This window comes from Eschscholzia californica, unplaced genomic scaffold, assembly GCF_041429995.1.
Source record: "Eschscholzia californica isolate CP2 unplaced genomic scaffold, dmEscCali1.0.p SCAF_2, whole genome shotgun sequence".
Classification (NCBI taxonomy): Eukaryota; Viridiplantae; Streptophyta; class Magnoliopsida; order Ranunculales; family Papaveraceae; genus Eschscholzia; species Eschscholzia californica.
Genome location: NW_028238309.1, coordinates 41,222,547 through 41,243,228, shown reverse-complemented (window position 1 = coordinate 41,243,228; position 20,682 = coordinate 41,222,547). Strand labels below are relative to the sequence as shown.

Genomic DNA, 20,682 nt, shown 5'->3' with positions numbered 1-20,682 from the left:
AAATTGATAAGGTAAATAAACTTCATGTCCCATATAGTTATGTAAGAAAATAGCATTACGCAATCACATTTGCACTATTAACTAGTTCATCTGCAATTTCGTTTCGGAGTTGGATCATTGCAGCTTGATCTTGAGGTCGGAATGTCTGAGAATGTGGAATTGGATCATCAGAGTCTATAGGAACATTGTTGTTTATCTCTGCCTCAACATCTTCTTTACGTTCTTACTCGATTTTCTTCATAAGAATTTCTCTATCATCTTTGGAGCCTTCAACATGAGAACGCATTATTTCAAGTAATTCACTATATTCCGCACTTGATCTTTTTCTTTTTCCTGAACCTTGAGACTTTTCAAGAGTATGACTTGGTGAAATAGCATAATCTTCCACATAAACATCATTATTTTTTGAAAAATAGTCATCTTTGTCAAGATCCAGATTTCCAGATTTGGGTTCAATTTCCAGATTTGTATATTTTTTTTGTCTCTTTCTCGGCAGATTCTTTACGCACAATATTTAGCTTCGACATTCTTCTCAGAAAATAGAAGTAAACAGACAAATAGATTTAACAACTAATCAAATTTCTCAATTATTATTCTAAAACTCCTTTTATAATCATAAGGTTTATGATTGAAGGTTGTTCATGAAGTGAGTATGTCTTTCTAAACAATGATATTTATTTTTGGAGTGATTTGTTGTGTTACAAAGCATATACAATAATATTTATTGAACAATTGATTTTATGTGTATGGAGAAAAAATTGGGATAGATTTTATTAAGTATGAATATTGTAAACAACACAATATCGTTTTTCTATGCTGTATCACTGTATTAGTTTGTATACCTTCTCATTCTTTCTCAAATAAATAAATATTTAGCTAAACAATACAATCATGATCCTTCAAAAAAAAAAAAAAACAATGCAATCATGATGAAGACACCAAAATAACCGTCAAACAATAAATTAAATAAACCATGAACAATAGAAAAAGATTACCTCAAAGTTGTTATCTCTCTCTATAAGTCTTCTTCTCTCTAGATTGCCTCTTCAAATTTTCTCCACAATTTAATTAGGAATTGTTACGGGCAGTGATTTTAAGTTTTAATATAGATTTGGTTAGGGCACAGAGCAAGTTATTAGGGTTGGTAACCTGCAAAGCAAGTTTCGGGTTTTGGTTAGGGCACAAATTAGTATAGGTATATATAGGTGTGTGGTAAGTTGCCACGCTTTCTGTGGTTTATAATGGGTAGGGCAAGTTTTTAGTTTTGGTTTTGGTTTATAGACATAGGCATTAATTAGGTTTATAATGGGTTTTTTTGTGAGAAGAGTTTAGTTGGTTAGTTAGTAATTTTTATATTGTGTGGAGGGGTGTTATGTCCTTTTTTAGCACTTACAGATGAGCTTACTTTTTTCACTTACTTTGACACCGAGGGTGTTTGATTTTTTCATCACTTATAAGCGCTTTAAAAAATGTTAATTGTCTCTTAACCTTGCATAAAATCTCTTAATTTTGTAACTTTTGTTAATACGAATTTATTCAAAAAATCAATCATAATTAATCAAACTTCACATCCTAAATTGATAAGGTAAATAAACTTCATGTCACATATAGTTATGTAAGAAAATAAGCATTAAGCAATAACATTTGCACTATTAACTAGTTCATCTGCAATTTCGTTTCGGAGTTGGATCATTGCAACTTGATCTTGAGGCCCGAATGTCTAAGAATGTGGCATTGGATCATCAGAATCGATAGGAACATTGTTGTTTATCTCTGCGTCAACATCTTCATATTGTTGAAACAATGAATCATCAAGTGAATGTCGACGAAGATAATTGTGTAACGCTATGCATGCAACCACAATGTGTATTTGTGTTTGAAAACTATAAGATGACATTTTTCCTAATATAGGAAATCTACACTTCAACACACCAAAGGCTCGTTCAATCACATTTCTTAACCGAGCATGTGCGCGGTTAAATATTTCTTCTTTACCAATAGCAGGTCCAGATTTCCAACTCGACAACCAATATCTTTGATTGCGATAAGGAGCCATAAACCCTCTAGTGTGCGTGTAAGCAATGTCACATAAATAATATTTATCTGCATCAACAAATACAAAATAAAATCAATTTTAAAATTCAAAATGAAATCTTATGGTAAATAATGAACAAATTTTACCTGGAGGGGGTAGTGGAAATTTCAAAGCTGGGTTACGGACAGTCTCAGATAAAATCCTAGAGTCATGGGCTACACCTTCCCATCCAGCTACCACAAATAAGAACTTCATATCAAAATCACATACTGCCATCACATTTTGAAAACACTCTTTGCCACCTCGTCCTCTAAAAGGAATTCTTTTCTCAGGAGGAATCACTGCATGGATTAATGTGACATCTAATGCGCCGATAGCTCCTCTGAATGCCCCTTCTCTAAGTCGCCTATGTGTTCTTACTGGTGGCATTGGTTTTTCAAAATTTGGTGGAACTATCATTTCCTTTGCGAATTCTTGCATAGCCCTCAACACTTCATGAAAAAAGTTACTTATAGTTTGTCCTGAGTGTTGAAAACGATGTTTAATCATACGATTGGTTTCTTTATGACCAACTGTCATTAAGAACATGGCAAGTTTTTCTTCAACATTTACATGTTTACTATCACTAAGAAATCCTTTATCTCTTAAATGAGAAGACAACTCAGTAAACGCATTTTTATGCATTATTAATAATTGATACATCACTATTGATGGACCATCTAAAAGTTCCCGTATGTATGCTTTGCCAGTGAGCGAAGAAACACATAAACTTTTGCGAACGTTGGGGCTATGAACTTCGTTAGGTTTGAAACGTAAGAGTAACAATAATGCAAAAAAAATAAATATTTCATCTTCTTTAAGGAAATGTAGAATTATATCCGCATTTGATACCTTGTCGACCAAATTTAATATATCTACAAAGAAAAAAAATATAAATCATAAGCAACACAAACATTCATTAAAATGAAAATGAAAATCTAAATGTCATATAAAATAATTTGTGATAAAGATAAAATTAGTTTATGACACTAAATGTATTAAGAACCTTATCAGAAAAAAAACTTAAAGAAAAACAAAAACCTAAATAAATATTAAACTTAAATTCAACCCTACGATTGTTTCACTAGTTCTTCTAAAAAGACTACCTTATCATCTACGTCTTCTTGCATCATGAAAGCCTTTCGCAATTCAGTGTTTCTACAAAGTATGATTGTAGCAGCAGCATAAACTTTTTTGTCTAATTGAACATCAGGTATGACCTTCATTGCATTTATAATCTTTAGACATTCATCAACAGAATAAGTTTTGGCTTCTACGCCTTCTTTAAGTTCTTGTTCGATTTTCTTTGTTAAAATTTCTCTATCGGCTTTGGACCCTTCAAGATGAGAGCGCATTATTCTAATTAATTCACTGTACTCCGCATTTGCTCTTTTTCTTTTCCTGAACCTTGAGACCTTTCAAGAGTAGGACTTTGTGAAATAGTAAAATCTTCCACATAAGCATCATTATTTTTTGAAAAATAATCATCTTTGTCAAGATCCACAAAGGTTTCACTTTCATTAGAAGTGATTTTATCATTGTCATCCTTTAATGAATCATCATGCACATCTTGATCAAATAGAATGGGACTATAAGCCGTTTCTCCAGTTGAGAGTGTACCCTCAAAGAGTTGCTCCAACTCCTTAAAATGATTTAAAGGTTGATTTCTAAACTTTGCAACCCTCTTATCTTTCTGTACATGCAAAAGGAAAGAAATTAAATTATTACTTACGTTATACTAAACTTAATAAACTAGTCTTTATCTTAAATATGCTACTTGTCTCAATTAAAGTTTTCCATATCTCCTCGGGCCAATCGAATGTTCCTTGATCAGCGTTGTAACCGTGACCAGTCTTATGTGTGAGTTGTCTCCAAACCATATACCCGCTCTTCAGAGAACACCACTTATTCTTAAGGGTCTTTTAGTCAAAGTTCTGATTGTATTTGTTATTCAATACACTGATAATGTTAGACCAATTTTTTAGAGAACTTCCAGCGTAACCAAACACCCCAACCGACTCCAAACATAAATCGATGAAATCTTTCTCCATTGCCGGATTCAATTTCCAGATTTGCATATTTCTTTTTGTCTCTTTCTCGGCAGACTCTTTGCGAACAATATTTAGCTTCGACATTCTTCTCATACAAAGTAAACAACACAAAAAGATTTAATAGATTTTGAGATGATTTTTACCGAAGTATTTCATCTTCAATAATGAATTGAACTTGTTTATATAAATATTTCATCTTCAATAAATAATGTACGAATAACATAAAAATCATAATATTTTTTAATGAATTGAACTTGTTTATATATTAATTAGTGAATAATGTAAAATAACTATGATGACTGACCTTGTTTATATATTCTCTTTGATGATGTAAAAAACTATGATGAATGAATAACAAAAAGATAAAATAATATTATACTAGTAATTAATTGCATAACTTATTTAATCTAAAAAAACTATGATGGAGACAAGACATATCAACAAACAATAAATTAATTAAATAATAAGAAACACTTATGGAGTACCTTATTAGGTGTCTTCTTCTCTCTCTAGCTCTTTCTTCACCGGGTTGTTCCTTCCTTTCTCACAACCAACTTTTTAGATTTTAGGGTTTTAGGTCTTTCAAAAAAAAAAAGATTTTAGGGTTTTTGGTGCTTGTCAATAGGTATAGAGTTTAGGGTTGTAGATGGTTATTAATAGGTATGTCTTTTTAATAGGTAAACCTCTCTAACATTAATAGATAGGTTTTGTCTATTATTATTATATTAGGGTTTTGGTGGTTTTGGGTCTTTCAACTAAAAAAAAGGTGGTTTTGGGAATTTTACCACAACACCTTTTTTTTAGAATTCCCAAAACCACCTTTTCAACTTATTAAGTGAAAAAACAAAGGACCTAAAAAAAAGGTGGTTTTGGGAATTATTATATTAGGGTTTTTGGAGCTTACTTTTTTGCACTTATTTTGACATCACTTACAAGTGATTTTCACTTATTAAGTGAAAAAACAAACGACCTAAAATTGCCGGCCCGCACTTATTAAGTGAAAATCACTTAATAAGTGCAAAAATCAAACACCCTCAAAAGTGATATTCACTTATTAAGTGAAAAAACAAACGCCTAAAATTGTCGGCCCGCACTTCACTTAATAAGTGCAAAAATCAAACACCCTCGGAGCCGCAACTAAATTGTGTTGCTCTTGCTTAAAATGGATTCCAATCATTTTTAAAAGTACAATAACTTTGACCACATTCACAACGAAGTTATTTGAACGACGAAAAAATGCACGTGATTTACATTAACTTTGACAACATTCATAATGGACTTTGTGTTCCCATCCAGGTTGATTGAAACCAAATTAAGTTTTCTTTGTCCCCTTAATTTCTCTAAACTAGTAAGAACTAGTCGACCGAGATTGTAATTTACGAAATTAAGCAATTCAACTCCACATGTCTGAAAGGGAAACTGGAATATCTTATGAAATTGTTTTCACCACCAAAAGTGTAATCACGTTGTAGATTTGGCAAAATCATCAAAGAGAAAAAGGTTTAGCCTAGTAACAGAGAATATGACAGAACAGACTCAGTCAATGCATGAAGAAGTGAGACTTAGCCTTGAGGAGAGTAATGCTAATAACAAAGTCGTAGTAGATGAACATCGTCGAAAAAATGTATATGAAGGTGACCAAGTGATGATTTTCTTATGGATGTGTTTCCGCATGTACTCATAATTAGTTGCAGCAGCCTAATAATTACGGCCCTTACAAAGTTTTGAAGAAAATCCATAACACTGCTTGTGTGGTAGATCTTCCTACAGATACGGGAATTTCAAATACTTTTGATGTGGTATTTATATTTTTCATTCGGGTACGCCAGTTTATCCTATAATCAAAACTCGAGGTCGAATTTTTTTCTAGTAGAGGAGACGGTGTATAAGAATTGACTGATAAATTCATAGAAGAACCCGACGCGGCAAAAAATTAGAGCAAACGGATTAATGGATGAACCTATCAAATTCGAAACTACGGATGTCGAAATTGAACGAATTTTTGAGCATTGGTGCGAAACGACATGTTGCACATTCGTTGACGCTTACGTCGAGGGTAGTGGTCAAATTCCATTGTTAGGCCCTCAAAACAAGACTTTCAGTTTTTGATTTGACCCATTTTAAAGTTTTCTATTTTTTTTGAGATTTTACAATTTATTTATGGATTTCTCAAGAATGCAGAAGAGTCTTGTGTTTACAAGAAGGTTAGTGGGAGCAACCTAGTTTTCTTAGTCCTTTATGTCGATGACATATTAATCATAGGAAACAATATTCCGATGTTGGAATCAGTTAAAGCCTGGCTTCGGAAATGCTTCTCTATGAAGGACCTAGGAGAGACAAAATACATATTAGGAATCAAGATCTATAGAGATAGATTAAGGAGGATGATCGGACTCAGTCAAGAAACTTATATAGATAAAATTCTTCAACGGTTCGAGATGACAAACTCCAAAAGAGGATTCCTTCCCATGACACATGGCATAGTGCTTAGCAAAGATCAGTGTCCTAAGAGTCCTGATGAGCTAGCACACATGATGAAAGTACCTTATGCTTCGGCAATAGGATCTATCATGTACGCCATGATCTGCACTCGCCCAGATGTCTCATATGCCTTGAGCATGTATAGCCGTTACCAATCAAATCTAGGCGAAGCGCACTGGAGCGCCGCCAAGAATATTCTAAAGTACCTGAAAAGGACTAAGGATCACTTCCTGGCATATGGCGGGGAAGATACTCTAAAGGTTGTAGGCAATGTGCATGCAAGCTTTCGGACGGATAGAGACGACTTCAAATCGCAGTCCGGTTACGTCTACTGTCTGAATAGAGGAGCAGTGAGTTGGAAAAGTTCCAAGCAGAGCACAGTTGCAGACTCTACCACTGAAGCAGAATACCTAGCGGCCTCGGAAGCTGCAAAGGAAGGAGTTTGGATAAAGAAGTTCATAATAGAACTTGGTGTCGTACCTGGCATAGAAGAGGGAGTGACTCTCTATTGTGACAACAATGGAGCGATATCCCAAGCCAAGGAACCAAGAGCACACCAAAAATCCAAGCATATCTAAAGGAAGTACCACTTGATTAGAGAAATCATAGAGAGAAAAGATGTGGTCATTTGCAAGGTTCACACGGATGACATTGTTGCAGATCCATTGACTAAACTGTTACCTCAGCCCAAACATGATTCACACATGAGGAGCATTGGTATAAAGTGCATTGAGGAATGGCAACAAATGTAATTTGGATTCATAAAAGAGTTTATGTACCTAATTACTTACATTCGATAAATAAAATAAAAGGAATTTTATTTTTGTCCTTAAAATTTGGTTTGGTATTTAAGAGACAGTCCGTAGATAAAGAAAACACTCCGAGTAGGCTTGTCAGATACGTGATCTGATGAATGAAACCCTACTAAGTGAACTTGGAGTGATTCATTATCAATTCCCTAGTCCAGGTCATTGCATGGACAACAATGACTCACGAAGACTAGTACGGGAGTCGATGGGATAGCGCAGTTTCGTGGGCTATAAGAATAGTGTATTCGATTCGACTACGTGAGTGCATATAGGGGTTATACGCTGGAATAGCCCTCTACATGAGAAGTTCATCCAAAGAATGATGAATCGTCAAACTTCTCATAAAGACAAGATTGAAGAGATTCCTCAAAACATGAGTGCTCAGCTCATCTTATGTAAGGAATGTCTGACTTTGGTTCCGTTAAGCGTCGCGCCGTAAAAGGAGGTTACAAAAACAGATACTGGGAAGGACAAGATAGACCTGAAGTTGAGTGGGAGCGCAAGAATGGATTATGTCCTCCTAACCATGTTAGGATGCAGTGTCCTCGGGCCACTTGACGAGCAACAACTGAAAATGCATGGTCGTGCTCAAATGGATTAAAAGTTAATCATTTGTTTTGACAGTTATACTCGAGATCAAGAAAGTCTGGATGACGTGACATATCAGATGGGATACTAAGTAACATGGGAATCGAGCATTGTACTTGTTCTAAGTCCAAGTGGGAGTCTAAAGGAGTTGAAGGGGATGTCCTTCGACCAAGGTGACAATGCGAACAATTTGTCGGATAGGACAATTGATGTGGAAGATCATCAAGTCCGATTGATTTAGGGATCGTAGAGTTGTAGCTAGAGACCAAAGAAACACGCTTACTCTCATAGGAATGTTGCTTCTCCAAATATCTCTGAAAATAGGCTGATTCCCCTGACCGTTGTTGGTTAAAAGACAAAACAAGGACTTCACTGATATCTCTTCCATCTCAGAAGTCGAGGTGGAGATCCACATTCTTGAATCCTGCTGATTGGATAAACAGAAAGTAGTAATGTCATTCAAAAGACCATTAGCCTCCTCCATTTCCCAATCAAACATACCTCTTCTTAAGTCCACCTTCCAACTGTTCGATTCTAAGTCAAAGAACTCACTCACTGTCCCTTCCTTGGAAACGGCTAATAAGAACAAATTTGGGTACGCCTCTTTAAGAGTGGTGTCCTTGACCCATATATCTGCCCAAAAACTCGCATTCTTCCCATCACCAATCTTAATCTTGGAGATAGACTTAAACTTGTGCCACCGCTTGAATATTCCTCTCCAAACCGAGACCCCATAAGATCCTTTGAGAGGTTTAGAAATCTAACCCAACTCATCCTCCCCATACTTTTCCTTAATAATTCTCCTCCAAAGATGATCTTTCTCCGTGTCAAATCTCCACAACCATTTGGATAGCAAGGCGTCGTTCATACTCCTCAGACTTTTGATGCTAATCCCCCTTGGGAGAGAGGTTTAAAAAGCTTTTTCCATGCCACCCAATGAATCCTTTTGCTGTCTCCATCTCCATCCCAGAAGAAGTCCTTGAATTTCTTCTCCAACACATTACAAATCGAAACAGGAGCAGAGAATAAGGAAAGGAAGTAAATTGGAAGGGCCGATACGACAACCTTAACCAAAGTTAGTTTCCCCCCTCTCGATAGGAGTCTGGCCTTCCAAGGAGACAGACGCCGAGACACCTTCTCAATGACTGGATCCCACAAATGCTTAGATCTGTATGAATAACCCAGAGGCAAACGCAGATAAGTAATCGGCAAGGACGTTTTACCGCACCCGAACACCAAGGCCAGATCCTCTAACCCCGCCACCTTCCCCACTTCAATAACTTGACTTTTGTCATAGTTCACTTTAAGACCTGACGCCGCTTCAAACCAGATGAGAGTATCTTTTAATTTACGGATTTGGTTGATGTCGTCTTTAAGGAAAAATAAGGTATTGTCAGCAAATTGGAGATGGCTAACTGAAGAGGCACTGTTGGCTGCTTGGAAACCATCGAACCAATTAATCTCTTCCCCTCTTTTAATCATACAACTGAGAACTTCCGCGACAAGAAAAAATAAAAGAGGCGATAAAGGATCGCCTTGCCGAATCCCTCTGGAATTCTGTATCTCTTTATAAGGAAACCCTAAATCCTTTATATCCCTATAATTACCACTTATGTACATTAGAATAATATATCAATATAGAGAGAATTAATTTATCAACTATCTCTACCTTCTCTTTGCACTTGTTCTCTCTCTCTCTCTCTCTTTCTCTCGATTACCCTCTCTATCTCTCGGTCTCACTGACTCTCTTTGTATTTTAATAATATTATCAAGAGGTTCATCCCTCTTCACTGGTATAAGAGCCAATTTTTTTAAGCTATAACTTTTCACAAATTTTCTTCCGAAATTGTTACTACTTCTCTTCCTAATCTTGGTGGTCCATTCGACGTTCATCATTTGGATTCTCCCCCTACTATTTTAATCACGCCACTTCTAACTGGCGATAACTACTCCTCAAGGTCTGGAGGAATGATCAAAGCTCTTCGAGCGAAGGATAAAGGCTTTGTTGATGGAACAATCTCAAAACCTACTGATCCTAATGAGTTGCATCTATGGGGACGTTGTAACGACTTAGTCTCTAGTTGGCTTATCAACTCAGTCGATCCTTCTCTTCGTTCATCAATTCTCTATGATGATAATGCATCTGATGTTTAGAAAAATCTCCATGATCACTTCTATCAAACTAATGCTCTGAAGGTTTTTCGACTCAAACTAGCTATTTCTTCCCTTAAGCAAGATGGTTCTGACGTCTCCAATTATTTTACTAATCTCAAGACTCTTCAAGACGAATTAAATTTTTTGATGATTACAGAACCATGTATTTGCGCACATTGAAGGTTTCTTCTTCATCGCACAAATCAAGATGGAGCCATGAAATTTTATCAATTAAGGTCTTGACGACCGGTTTTCGGCTATTCGGAGCCAAATCTTATTAATGGACTATTTTCCCTCCATTCTTCGTATTCATTTTCTTGTTAAGAAAGAAGAAGTGCAACAAAGCTTAATCAACTCAACCATTATCAAGAATGAGGCTGCTACTCTAGTTGTCGGCTCACACGACGATGGACAACCTCCTTGTGACCGATCGGATAAGCCACGTCCAAAGCGTCCACGACACATTGTGATCATTGTAAAATTCACGGACACTACATATCGATTTGCTGTCAACTCCATGGCTATCTCCCTCAAACCGGTGCTCGCCCACGAAACCGCAATCGACCAGACCAGCTAGCCGTTGCGGTTCAAGAACCGACCGGCAATTCGGTGCCTTTAGCATCGTCCCTCACCGTCGACCAATACAAGTTGTTATAGCGCTTTTGGATCAACAGAAGCAGCCGGCTAACACTTCTCCCATCGACACCCCTCAAATCAACCTCACAGGTACATTCTCTTCCTCTCTTTCTTCTCCTTGGGTTATCGATTCGGGCACTGCCAAACATATTTGTTCTTTATTAAACATTTCAAGTCGAGTGGTCACATTAAACATTTCAAGTCGAGTGGTCACATTGCATATCTATTCAGGTAATTCACTTCTCAGATGATTATACCATAAGCTTAAAACTCTCATATTAATACAATTTCAGTTTTGTTAATAAAACGTGGAAGATGAAAGAAATAGTTCATTCGAATTTGTTTGGTGAGATTAGTGGGCGGAAGATGAACATTAGATAAAATTATAAGAATTAAATTCCTTTTCGAAAAAATAAATTCTTGAATCAAGTTTTTTAGTGATAGACAAAAAAGACTTTTCTAATGGACCATTGTCATTAATGATTTTAAATTGTTTTTTAGCTTCATTTTCTTCTCTGTTTTTCTTTTATTTCCCTCAGTAGAATAAATGTAAGATCGACGATTTGAATCACCACCAAGAGCTATCTATATTAGCACAACACTGGGTTCTCGGTTCCCTTATGATGCGAAGGGCATGTTCTTGGATGAGATGAACCAACAATGACACGAAAGGTCGTGTGCAAGATGGGTCTTCGCCAACTAAGTTGGACCTGATCGTCTATCTCCATGAATTCCAATTCTTAGGAATACTTCTCTAATGGCACACAACTCCATTACTACATCTACCATATTCATTCTTTCAGCTGATGATTGAACCGAACAAGCTACACCGATTTTCAGTACTGAGTTTAAGCACACCTTCAGTTTACCTGCTCGAATTCCATCTCTATTAATGCGTTCTTGAATATCAATTAACAGACGTTGATCGATCATCTGAAGTGTTCTCCCTTCAGATGACATAACCAACTTCGAAAAACTATGAAGGTTTAGATCTTCTTTGAACATCTCCTCCGTTGGTCTTTTCCCTGTAAACATCTCAAGTAAGACAATACCAAAGCTGTATACATCACCTTCTATTGATGCTTCACCACCCATTCCGTATTCTGCATTATTGAAATGTTTGGATTACTATTAGAAAGAGATTAAACTTACCTTGTTTAGTAGGCGAAGTTAATCACTTTTTTATCAATAAAATTTAAAGGAAATTAAATGACATGAAGTAGTATAATACCTGGAGCAACATAACCAATAGATCCCTTAATAGCAGCAGATGAAGAGCTAGTTGGATTTTGACTAAAACTAGTCGAAATGGTGGTGCTGAGGAACTTGGCTAGTCCAAAATCACCAACATGGGCCGTCATGTCAAAATCTAGGAGAATGTTGCTTGGCTTTAAATCCCGATGAACGATTGGTGTTTCACACTGATGATGAAGATAATATAATGCAGAAGCAACATCAATTGCTGCATTTAATCTCCGCAAAAGGTCAAAATGTCTCGGTTGAACTTCCAAATTCGTTTCTGGATCAGGGTGTAACCAATTCTCTAGACTACCATTAGCCATGAACTCAAAAACAAGAGCTTTGAAATCATTGCCTCTACTATCAACACTAGAGCAGACAGTCAAGATTTTTATTAGATTTCGATGCCGAATGTTTCTCAAGGAATTGCATTCAGCCATGAAACTTTTTGAAGCTCCTTGTTGTTGAAGGTTCAGTACCTTCACTGCAACAAATATTTCAGTACTACCATCATCCCTTAGAACTCCTTTATATACAGAACCATAACTACCAACACCAATCAAATTTTCTGATGAGAACCCATCTGTTGCTTTGAGGAGTTCCACATAAGAAACCCGTAAAAATTGATGATCAAAGGAAGCTTCAGAAGTAGGTTTCTTTCTTGATCGACTACGTGTAATAACAAAATAACATGTTATTAAGCAAAGGATCATGGCAACAGTAATGAGTGGTGTTATTAGTCTTAGAAGTATAGACTTCGGATGTTTCTTTCGGCCCAAAGCGGGCTGGACAACACACACTGGTAGTCTGAGACTAGGTATACCTCCACAGATCTTACTGTTTCCAATAAGTGATAAAGCACTAACATTTAGGAACACTCCTTGTTGAGGTACTTTACCGTCAAAATCATTAAAGGACAGGTTCAATTTGTATAGGAAATGAATCGAACCTAAATATTCTGGAATTTGACCTGTTAACTCATTACTTGAAAGATCAAGCTCTTGTAAGCCCACTAAAGCATTTAAAGACCGAGGAATGGTTCCTTTGAACGAGTTACCATCTAAGTATAGGTATGTCAAATGAACACAGTTACTAAGTTCGTCAGGGATTTTGCCCGATAATTTGTTGCCAGAAATGTGTAAAGCACCAAGATTTGTCAAGCTACTCACTTGTAGTGGTAGTGACCCACTAAAATAATTATACGACAAGTCGAGGGAAATGGCAAGTGACGAAATACTAAGAACTGGTCCAGGTATGGAACCGGTAAGGTTGTTGTAGCTAAGGTTTAGTTCTCCCAATTGTAAACAGTTTCCTAGAGTAGAAGGTACGCTTCCTTGTAAGCTATTCTTCTGCATGTAGAGTAAATTCAACTTAGACAAGTTCCCAATGGAGGATGGTATAAGACCAGAAAGCTTGTTGTCGCTCAAATACAATATCTCTAACTTCTGAAGCCTCCCTATTCTAACAGGGATACTACCACTAAAGTAGTTAATATCCAATCCTAATGCCTTCAAACTGACAAGGTTCTCAATCCCTGCAGGAATTTCACCATGAATAGAATTTCCTCCGATAAAGAATCGTTCAAGTTGGGTCGACAAATTGCCTATCGATTTAGGTAATTCGCCTCCTAGATTATTGTACGCTACGGATAAAAGTCTCAAATTAGTACAATTAACCAAAGAAGAAAGGAAATTTAAGTCGCTGGTTCCCCCCGATCCAAGTTGATTGAACTCCAAATTTAGTGTGGCTAGTCCCTTTAATTTCCCTAAGCTTATAGGAATTGGTCCACTTAGACGATTATCTGATAAGTCAACCATTTGAAGTCCAGATATATTTGACATGGAAACTGGAATGTGTCCTGTTAAGTTGTTTCCAGCACCAATGAAAACCTCAAGATTAGGAAGAGTGTGGCCTATATCAAATGGAAGTTGGCCGTGAAGATAGTTGTCGGTAAAGGAGAAGAAGAATAAAGAAGAGATGTTATATATAGGAGGAGGAATAATACCAGATAGTTTGTTTAGAGAAACTTGAAAGAATCCTAAGCTCCTCGATTGACCAAGTTCATCTGGAATGGCTCCTTCAAAATTATTGTCTAAGAGAGTCAGCTCAAGTAGAGACGAAAAGTTGCCTAACCAGGGTGGTATTCTTCCTGTAAGATTGTTTTTTTCTAGTTCGAGGTATACCAACTTTGTAAGTGAACTCAGCTGCTTAGGTATACTTCCAACCATGTTGTTAAGACCTAAGCTTAGGGCTCGGAGGTGTGAACAGTGAGTCAGATTGGCTGGAATTTGGCCTGTAAATGAGTTATACGTCAGATTCAGAAACCGCAGTCGTAGCAAAAGACCAATCTCTTGAGGGACTTCACCATGGAAGTTGTTGTCGCTTAGACTTAAACGAGTAAGAAAGGTAAGATTTCCAATAGAGGGTGGCACTGACCCAACTAACTTATGACCTTTTAAGTTCAAGCCCACCACCCTCTCATCAGAGGAATTGCAAGAAACTCCTACCCATTGACAGAAATGGATAGAATTGTTCCATGAGTTCATGACTTGGAATGGATCTTGAGTAATTCTCTCCTTGAATGAAAGTAAAGCAAGACGGTCTGACTCGTTTCCAGAAACTATGGTTGTCCTTTTACTCGATTGTGAACGAGAAATCATGAGAAAAAGAAGAAGAAGAATGACATGAGTGAATAATGACCAATACATGCTTAATCTCGTAAAAAAGAATTAGAAAGTAGTGTGGGAAATGAAGCTCTTTTAAGAAACTTCTGTATTTATAAGCAAATTCAAGTTCAATGACTATTGACTCTTGAGTGGCAGCCCACCCAGCACTTCATTCGCATTATATTGGTCATATTTGAGGTATTTTCATCTTACACTCTTATCATTGTTTGGGAAGATTAGTGGGAAATTTGAAGATTATATAAATATAATGGAATGGAACTTCTTGGTGGTAGACCACAAAGACTTCTCTTGTTCACTAAATTCCTTATTGTCATGATGATTTCAAACAGTTTTTAGTTTGCTTGTCTTCTCAGTCTTTTTCCTGTTTCTTTCTTTTGGTGGTAGAAAGATGTACTAATGGGTTCTAAATTCTTATAGACCTCAAGTCAAGTGGTGACCTTGACTTTGACTTCATAAAGATTAGGTGGATGTTGGAAAAGAAATTAGTAGCAAAAGTAAAGGAAGACTAGCACACCGGGTGAAAGATGGTCTTAAACGCACTAAACACTTGTCGATTTGGAATTGTCGTGACTATTAAGCTAGCACTCACTTCACTACTAGGAGATGCGTGGTCACTGGTAGGACATAATCTCCATACATGACCGAATGATATATACCATGTGATGCTCTATTACGAGAACTAACAGTGTGGTATTAGAGGCTCAGATATCAAGAGAGAAAAGAAAAGAAAAAAGTAGATTTAGGTATAAGTATTTTCTTTGAGAATACCTCAATCCCCAGTTACACACAAAACCATAGAAGTTAAAGCTCACTAACCCCTTGAATCTGGAAGCCACATATCGCTGTGTAGAAGAAGTTCGCAAAGATTTAACGCAGCACTTACGTTAAAACATCCAGCAAGTAACTCTTCCACCTGCGAGAAAGCAATTACAGTTGCCATTAGGACTTTCAATCAGAAATGGAGAAACATCTTCTCCATCATGGTTCATATGAAACCAAGAGAACAAATAACGCGATCGATAACAAAGTTTCTATAGACGGTCGTCCAATCTCTTCGCAGGAAGTATACGGACAGACGAAATGTTCAAGGATGGTTTAACCATTCACAAGTAATGTAGATTGTGGATCCAAAACTGCTCTTAGAAGAAGAAAATATCAATCCCATGGACAATGACCAAAACTAGAATAGATTAGAGGAGTATTTGGTTTCCGTCGCTAGAGCTGGACTCTAATGTACTTTTGAAGGTCATCTCAATAGTCGGGACTCATGGATACTTGCTTATCAAGTTCTTTCTACAAGATTACATCATATTTCCTTTATGAACAAAAAAAAAAACCTAACAAATCAATCAAGCGGAATATAAATGAATTTAAATACAAAGAGTTACAGGTAATAAATCTAAACAAAGATATTGAGCAAACAAAATAAATAATCATCAAAGATAAATGAAACGCCAATAAATTTGAGCCTCGTTATTGATAATCCATAATAACCAACTTCAGAATTTGTTATAGATGAGAATGCTGAATAATAGCATGTTCAGTCAAGCTAACCAAAGCTTCGATCTCCTTATCAGAATCAACAAAAGCGCAAATGATTTCAGTGTTTTGAACGATAACGTGAGAGAACTCCAAACAAAACATGATTTATTCGGCACCATTAATCAGGCTGAGTTAGGTTGGGGTGGCAGGTTAAACTGTTTCTGTCAGGTCATGTGGTAGTACATCAGTATAATATGTATTCGGTATGTTAAAAATGATGAATCTGGTCTTCCAACTATATGGTTTCTAATGTTATCCTGTTCTTTTCCTGTCACCAACACATACAAGAAATGATTTTCTGATGTCATGCAGTTTACTAACTACATTTTTAATCACCATCCGTTCATTCGGTGAATGTGCAGAACACAAGATGCCGATTCTAATCACAGCAACCAAGCATTTCTTAATTCTAGTATCTATATTCTTCATTCTATGCTCAGCCTCAAATTCCAACACAAGTGTTGTTTCTTCTTTTTCTCTTGCCTCTACCTCCCCTATCCCATCTTCCACTGCTACAGCTAAAACCATAAGGGGGTCTACGATCTCCATTACTCGATCCGGCAAACCCCTCAAAGCAAAATTGTGAAGATTTAGGCGTCCTTGAACATGTCGTTGGTAGGCCTTTTTCCTGTAAACATCTCCAACAAGAGAATTCCAAAGCTATATACATCACCCATGATAGAAACTTGACCACCCATTCCGTACTCTGTAATTTTTTTTTTTTGCATTAGAATCAGTCTAGTGGGTAAAAAAAATGTTATATTTAAAGGAAAGCTTATTTTAGATAATTATATTTACCGGGAGGAACGTAACCAATGGATCCCCTTAGCCCAAGTGCTATGCTTTGATTTTCGGAAGAACTATTCGATTTTTTGGAGAGGAACTTTGCTCAGCCAAAGTCACTAATGTGAGCTATTTCATCTTCATCTAGAAGTACATTACTTGGCTTTAGATCACAATGAGCAATAGAAGTCTCACAATTATGATGAAGATACTCTAATGCAGAAGCTACATCTATGGCTATATGTAGTCTTTGACTAAAATTTAAACTCTTGGGACGACCATTTTCCATGTCAACTTGCGGATGCAATCGTTCTTCTAAACTACCATTCGGCATAAATTCAAAAACCAAAGCTTTAAAGTCATTCCCTTCAGAATCGATACTCGAACATGTAGTTATGACTTTAACAATATTACGATGTCGAATGTTTCTCAAAGCTTCACATTCATATATAAAACTCCTGGAAGCACCCACCTGTTGAAGGTTCAATACCTTCACAGCAACTATTGTTCTATCTTCGTTACTAACTCCTTTATACACGCAACCGAAACTACCCACACCAATCAGATTTTCAATGGAGAACCCACCTGTCAATTTAAATAGCTCCATGTAGGATGCACTTCTTAACTGACCACTAGTTGAGGCGGATGCAGGAGCTTTAGTTTTCTTTCTGAACTTTCTGATCCAAATACAAGTAACAAGAGACAACAGAACTACACCTAGAACTCCAAATAGTACTGGGGCTATAACTTTTCGAGAAAGATGACTATGTGATATATGAGTGGCTTTTCCCGAGCACACTGGCAAATGTAGTTTTGGGTTACCACCACAGAGATTATAGTTTCCTAGAATAAAAGTTTCATTTATATCACCAAAAATACCTGATTTTGGTACTTCACCTCTAAACTCATTGAAAGAAAGATTGAGGTACTTCAGAGACAAAAATTTCTCAAGAAAGTCCGGGATCTCTTCGGACAAATCATTATGTGAAAGATCCAACTCTTCTATGACTTTTAAAGCACTCAAAGACTGAGGAAGTGTTCCCTCAAAGCGATTTCGCCCTATGTACAAGTGTTCTAAGCTAATACAGTTTCCCAAAGTGCTTGGAATTTGACCACTAAACTGGTTATCTGACAAATATAACTTTCCGACATTTTTTAAGTTGCCCACTTCTAATGGTAAAGAACCACTCAGTAAATTGTGATTAATGGCCAAGGAAATTGAGAGGGAGGGAAGATTGAAGACCTGAATGGGTATGGTCCCATTAAGATTATTATAAGAGAGGTCTAACAGTACCAAATTTTTACAATTTCCTAGAGTTGAAGGTATGCTTCCTTGTAAGCTATTCATTTCAAGGTAGAGTGAATTCAAATTAGACAAGTTTCCAATGGAGGATGGTATATGGCCTGAAAGCTTGTTAGAATTCAAGTACAACATCTCTAACCTCTGAAGCCTCCCTATCCCAACAGGGATAGTACCAGTCAAATAGGTATGGTCCAACGATAATAGTGTCAAACTGGCAAGGTTCTGAATCCCCATAACAAATCGTTCAAGTTGGGTCGACAAATTGGCTACCGATTTGGGCAATTCGCCTCCTAGTTGATTATCTGCTAAGGATAAACCTTCCAGGTTAGTGCAATTAACTAGAGAAGCAAGGATATTCAAGTCATTGGTTTCCCCTGCTCCAAGTTGATTGCCATAGAAATTAAGCCAAGTTAATCCATGTAATGTTCCTAAACTTATAGGAATTGGTCCACTGAGATGGTTGGTTCCCAAATCAAGCACTTCAAGTACAGATATGTTTGACAGGGAAACTGGAATGTTGCCTGTAAAATTATTTCTGCCGCCAGAGAAAAACTTCAGATTAGGAAGAGTGAGGCCTATATCAGATGGAAGATGACCGTGAAGACGATTTTGTGCAACAGAGAATGCGGATATAGAAGAGATGTTAAAAATAGAAGGAGGAATAATACCAGATAGTTTGTTTCCAAAAACTAGAAAGTAACTTAAGCTCCTCAATTGACCAAATTCATCTGGTATGCCTCCTTCAAGATTATTTTGTCCAAATGAAAGATGAGATAAAGATGAAAAGTTGCCTATCCATGGTGGTATTCTTCCAGTAAGATTATTTCTTTCCAGACCAAGAGACAACAAGTTTGTTAGTGAACTCATCTGGTCAGGTATACTTCCGTCCATATTGTTGTAATCTAAGTCCAAGACTAGGAGATCTGAACAATGGGTGATATTGATCGGAATTTTCCCAGTAAATGAGTTATAACTCAGATTCATATACTTCAATCGTAGCAAAAGACCTAACTCTTGAGGGATTTCACCATGGAAGGAGTTGTCGCTTAGAGTTAAATCAGTAAGAAAGGTAAGATTTCCAATGGAGGGTGGTATTGATCCAACTAGTTTATGACCTACTAAGGTCAAGTTCACCACCCTGTCATTAGAAGGATTGCAGGAAACTCCTACCCATTGACAGAAATGTATAGAATTGTTCCATGAGTTCATGACTTGAAGTGGATCATGAGTAACCTTATCCTTGAACGAAAGCAAAGCAAGACGGTCCGACTCATTTCTAGTAACCGTTGTTGTTGTAATTCTCGATTGTGATGAAGAATTCATGAGAAGAAGAAGAAGAATGGCATGAATGTATAATGACCAATACATTCTTAATCTGGATAAAAGTAATCAAAACAACAAATTTCTTCATGAAATATGAAGCTCTTTCAAGCTTATATATATATATATATATATAGTTATCAGTTGGAGCCTGATTATGCTACGCAAGCGTAATAGTAATAAGGATTCTGCTGTAATCAGCAATTTGGACTTCACTTGCATTTGCCTTAAATGTATCACCTACTATCTTAAAATTTGATGAAGAATGGGAAAAGAAAAATACCCAAATTGATCGGGGAGTAGAATGAAACTAAATCAAACCCTAGAAATCAATCCAGCGGAAGAAAAATGTTGACATACAGATAAATGAAACAAAAGTATAGATGAAACAAGAAAAGATAACTATTACTAAAATGAAAAAAAAAAAAAAAAAAACGAAACACCTCAAATTTGAGCCTCTCCGAACTTCTTCAAAATCGGCAAGAATGGGGATGATTTCAAATTTGGCGCCATTAATCAGACAAGAGTTAGGTTGGTTGGACTACAAGAGCATATCCAATGCAAGACTTCAAGAAAAACTCTAAAAATCATGTGTCAAAGTTTGAAAAATGAATCTCTGACTGACCTCTTTCCTATTTGGCTATTTAGAGATACTCTATTGAAACCAGAGTGATAGGGGACTCCAAACATATACTCCATTTTGTACTCCCTTGGTGAGTTGTAAAAAAGACAAAACATTTTATTATTTTTTGATATTAAAGGTATGAGTATTAGGAGAGAGATAAATTCTAGGTGTTTACCACAGTTAGCTCTAAAAGGGACGGGGTCAAATCAATTGTTTTTTTAATATCAAAGATATAAACAACCAGATTTTTTTACTTTTGTGGGTACTTGTCAAATCTATAATTTTATTCTTTTTTACTTTTTCAGAGAAGTCAAATCGGTACTTTTTTATTCTTTTTAACTTTTCAGAGAAGTCAAATCAATAATTAAATTACCAAAAGACCGGTCTTTT

General features: G+C 36.5%; 2 protein-coding genes across 2 annotated transcripts; both read right to left on the bottom strand.

Moving 5' to 3' along the window:
• Positions 1 to 11,166: 11,166 nt before the first annotated feature.
• On the bottom strand, positions 11,167 to 14,775 carry LOC147557970 (LRR receptor-like serine/threonine-protein kinase EFR). Its single transcript, XM_086659508.1, has 2 exons — positions 12,025 to 14,775; positions 11,167 to 11,896 (listed from the first exon to the last, which is right to left on the bottom strand). Exons 1-2 carry the CDS (start codon positions 14,738 to 14,740, stop codon positions 11,493 to 11,495), a joined length of 3,120 nt encoding a protein of 1,039 aa, XP_086515634.1. The 5' UTR covers positions 14,741 to 14,775; the 3' UTR covers positions 11,167 to 11,492.
• Positions 14,776 to 16,009: 1,234 nt separating this feature from the next.
• On the bottom strand, positions 16,010 to 19,869 carry LOC147557969 (uncharacterized). Its single transcript, XM_086659510.1, has 2 exons — positions 17,060 to 19,869; positions 16,010 to 16,967 (listed from the first exon to the last, which is right to left on the bottom strand). The coding sequence occupies exon 1, from the start codon at positions 19,713 to 19,715 to the stop codon at positions 17,151 to 17,153; it is 2,565 nt and encodes an 854-aa protein (XP_086515636.1). The 5' UTR covers positions 19,716 to 19,869; the 3' UTR covers positions 16,010 to 16,967; positions 17,060 to 17,150.
• Between the last annotated feature and the right edge of the window lie 813 nt (positions 19,870 to 20,682).

Bases quoted from the DNA above. Each gene is read 5' to 3' on its own strand.
- LOC147557969 (XM_086659510.1), bottom strand. From the start codon at position 19,715: ATGTATTGGTCATTATACATTCATGCCATTCTTCTTCTTCTTCTCATG.
- LOC147557970 (XM_086659508.1), bottom strand. From the start codon at position 14,740: ATGTATTGGTCATTATTCACTCATGTCATTCTTCTTCTTCTTTTTCTC. The intron at 11,897-12,024 runs GTATTATACTAC...TCAATAATGCAG, and splicing joins TATTGGTTATGTTGCTCCAG to AATACGGAATGGGTGGTGAA.